This window comes from Corvus brachyrhynchos, unplaced genomic scaffold (genome assembly GCF_000691975.1).
Source record: "Corvus brachyrhynchos isolate BGI_N302 unplaced genomic scaffold, ASM69197v1 scaffold61, whole genome shotgun sequence".
In the NCBI taxonomy this organism is placed as follows: Eukaryota; Metazoa; Chordata; class Aves; order Passeriformes; family Corvidae; genus Corvus; species Corvus brachyrhynchos.
Genome location: NW_008236478.1, coordinates 6,931,314 through 6,935,173, shown reverse-complemented (window position 1 = coordinate 6,935,173; position 3,860 = coordinate 6,931,314). Strand labels below are relative to the sequence as shown.

General features: G+C 57.8%; 1 protein-coding gene across 1 annotated transcript in view; it reads right to left on the bottom strand.

Annotated features, from left to right (window-relative positions):
• Window positions 1-3,860, bottom strand: part of LOC103624635 (Hermansky-Pudlak syndrome 1 protein homolog) — a 112,120-nt gene that overhangs the window by 6,056 nt on the left and 102,204 nt on the right. The window contains exons 10-12 of the mRNA XM_017725869.1: window positions 1,239-1,384; window positions 131-277; window positions 3-48 (exon numbers count right to left, since the gene is read on the bottom strand). Of these exons, the coding sequence (XP_017581358.1) occupies window positions 3-48; window positions 131-277; window positions 1,239-1,384 (339 nt within the window). The remainder of the gene's footprint in view (window positions 1-2; window positions 49-130; window positions 278-1,238; window positions 1,385-3,860) is intronic.

The window sequence follows — 3,860 nt, the reverse complement described above, 5'->3', positions numbered from 1 at the left end:
TCCCGCTCCCCCACCGTGGCCAGCGGCTGCCCGTTGAGCTGGACTGACCTGTGGGACCAGGGGAGGGTCAGCGCAGCGGCACTGAGGATAGGACAGTGGTGGCAGTCCCAGCCACCAGCATCAAACTTACTTGGAGTGGAGCCCGTCCTTGCCATAGGGCTGCAGCAAGTACTGGTGGACAATCTTATCCCGCAGCGTCCCTGCCAGCTTGATTTTCTTCCGGGAGCGATGCAGGTTGATGATGTAAAGGGTGATGGATCCCCGGACATAGTTGTGACTGCAAAGGGGAGAGTGGGAGATGAGGGCTGCACTGCCGTGTGCCCAAGGAGCATCACGTCCAAGAAGGGGCTTGGGGGTCTCTGCAAGAACTGGCCTCGTGCAGACGTCCAGATTCACCATCCTGCTGCCCCTTCACAGGGAGATGCCACCTTCCCATCATGAAGCCTGGCTCTGTGACAACACCTTTCAACCCCCCTCTTCAGCCAGCAGTGACACTGCACAGGAGGATGCTGCAACGGTGTCCAGAGTGGGGGTGGCCCAGGACAGAGTGTCAGTCCCAGGACAGCTCCCGCAGCCTTGCAAGGAGGAGGCTGAGAACGGAGGGGAGCTCTGTGCGTGAATGGCGTCTGCCCCCTCCACCCCAGGCACCTGACAGACAGGTCCAGACACTGATCCTCTGTCCCTGCCTAATCAGGCAGCCCCAAACAAAGGCTATAAAGCACTTTGCACCTGTCAGTTACTGGACAAGGTTTCCTACCGAGCTGGAGGCATGTTGAAAGCATCTGGACTGTGTAAAGAAACAGCTTCTCCTCCTCCACAATAGCAACTTGTGTCCGCGGAGGAGGTGGCCGCCCCCCCGGCTCGCTGAGGTGCTTTCAAAGACCTTATCAGCGAAACAATAACCAGGCCAGGCTCCCCGGCAGCGCGGCCTGGCGAGTAACCCGACCGACCGGGGGCCCCTCGTGTGAAATCCACTCCCTTGATCTCTGCTGCCCAGGCTGCCCGGCGGCCACTGCACCGGTCCCAGCCGGCCCCGTTCCCAGGCGCGGGCTTGCCACGACTTTCATCGGAGGCATCGCCATCCCGGCGCTCTCCCTTCAGTGTGACAGCGGCCAGAGCAGCACCTGAGTGAGTATCCTGGGAAGCCAACCTGCCCCAGCGTGTCCTTGTCGGTCCCCATCTCCTGGGGATACCACTTATCCCACCCTGTAACCCTCAGCCTTCCTTGCTCCGCTTACTTGTGGTAGCTGGTGCAGTGGGCATAAATCCGGAGCTTGTCTCGAATGACTCTGCCGGGCCGGGGTTTCCTCTGGAGACCGGCCACGTGGATCGCCAGCACCTTAGGACCAATGAGGCGCTTGTAGAGTAGGGACAGCCAGTAGTCCTGGGGGGCAGAGGGGACAGTCAGCAGCAGAACAGCCCCTACTCACAGAGGGCGTGGGCAGGAAAGGCTGGCTCCCCGGCTTGCAGCCTGGCAAAATTCTGGCTGTTGGGGTGAAAATGTTGTGTGCCAGATGTCTGCCTTGGGATGAGCTTTTTTTGAGCGGTCTAAGCCATGATGGCATGGATGTTTCCAGGGAAGAGATTCAGGGAGGAATACATTGCCCACGCTGAGAGACGTGGGTACCCTCTGAAGGAGCTCAGCTTTTGGCTGGGTTGCAGAGCATGGGGGGCAGCATGAGTACCCTTGCACATACCCATGGACACACACATAGCCGTGCTGTGGAGCTGCACACCAGCTCCAGCTGATGCACACAGGGTGGTGATGTCACGGGAGCAGGCTCTTCCCCCACTCTTTACACAGAGCTGGAGCACACCAGAGCTCTCCCCTGCTCTTTGTCTCTGTTCATGGCACATCAGCTTTTGGGATTGCTGAGGGTGCTCAGCTTTCCAGAGGTATTTCTCCCATTTTAAAGCCTCCTGTGGAGCATGGGGAAGCCAAGCAGTCAAGAAAGAGGAAATGCTCAGACCCTACACGCATAAATGGTGCAGCCTTAATTACGTCACCACACACTACTTTTTCCCGCAGGGCACGGCCTCGCTCGGCACACAGGATGGGCCCCAAGCCCTGGGGAGGGAGGTGAGGCTGTGTGGTGACGGAGGCCGCTGCCGGCAGGGCCCCCCACTCATCCGCTGCAGAAGCTGGGAGGTGTGTGGTAAATGAAGCAGGGTTGTGGGAAGGGAAAGGGCAGGCTCAGGCCCTTGTCTGCTGTTCTGCAGGATGGGGCTCTGGCCCCGCTGCTGCTCCAGGCACACCAGGTGATGCTGGGGAGATGGAGCATCGCCCTGCTTCTCTGAGGGCTGCCTGTGGGTGCTGAGGCACCTTCACACACATGAGCACTCTGGATGAACACCCTCTGAACAGCTCAGACTGGATATCCTAGAGCGGCCATGTGCCCCAGGGCAATTGGGATGATCCCCCTCCCTGCTGGGCCTGTCAAACATCCAGCAACGATGGTCACAGTAGCACCAGGGGCTGCTCTGCTCCTCAGGTCTGACCTGCACAGCGAGGAGGAAATGAGTACTGAACAAGCACCCTGTGGCTCTGCACAGTGCCTGGGAAGGGCAAGGAAAGCCCCACATGGTCAGGATAGTGCGAGGAAGGGGTCTTGCATTGCAGAAGGGCATGTGGTTGGGAATGGGGTCTCCAGGCCCCCGGATGCAGGGCAGAATGGGCAGGTGGAAGTGCAGATATCTCATATAGACTCAGTTATCCGTCCTGTCTGTGGGGAGCCCTCACACAACCCCTGATTAACATGCATTTTGGGTAAAGAGGTCGGCATATAAAACTGAGCAGCGGAGCACCAGTGACCAGCATAAGGCCAAAACCCACCAGCCAGATGGGACTGCCAGCCCCATGCTCTTTCCAGCTCAGCAGAAGCTGATCTGTTCCATCAGCACTTAGCTGGTCTGGCAAAGAGAGATCCAGACACACTTCTCACTTTCTGGGCAAGATCTTGGCACAATGCTAGAGGAAAAGCCACCTTCTGTTCTCTTCTTGCTACTCCCAGCCAAAACCACGGGGCTTTGTGCCACACCAGCCTGGTAACTGCTTCCTCTGCAAACTCTGGGCCCCGAAGGAGATGTGAGTGTGAAGAGGAGAGTGAGGAGAGGCTCGTGTAGCCTGAGAAGGCTCAGCCACAAGGCCAAAGCGCCCAGGGAGAACGAGCTGCAGTTGCTTAATGCTGCTTATGTGTGCTGTAAACGAGGCCACGCCACTGTCCCTGACCCTGCTGGCTTGTTGGGCTACTCTACAGCCTCGGGATGTCCCTGCCTGCACCAAGCTTCTGTGGGAAGCAGTGCCAGCCTGTGCTGCTCAGGCTCACAGCAGCCAGGAGAAAGAGTACTGCTGTCTCTCTGGCCAGCCACCCTGATTAGCGGAGTCATTAGATGAGTAACTACTTGAGTTTGCAGTGAGGACAAAGCTAAGTGCAGACTTCAGCATTTAGTCCCATGGTCATGAGTTAAAACTAAGTCTGGTGTCCTGAGCTACCTTGTCAGCTCAGGCTCTTAGGCCTTTTCTAGAAGCCCTCTTGGGCTTTCTCACCTCCTCTCCATATTTCCACTGATGAGATGCTGCTTTCACCCACAAGTGATGGGGGTGATAGAGGCCAGACTCTCAGTGTCTGCCCTCAGAATTTCCATATGGATCTCAAGAGGTGTTCTGCAGGGGACTCTTGATGGTCTTGCCTCCATGGGGAGCTGGCACCAGCAGCTCCAGCCTCCAGCTGAGCACCCACCCCTCTGGGCTGGGTGGTCCCCAGAGATTTGCTGCTTTGACATTAGTGTCCCTCCACTCTCAAAGCTCAGCAGCAGCAAGGTTTGTAATGTGGGGATGCTGGGAGCTGCCCAGCCCCATG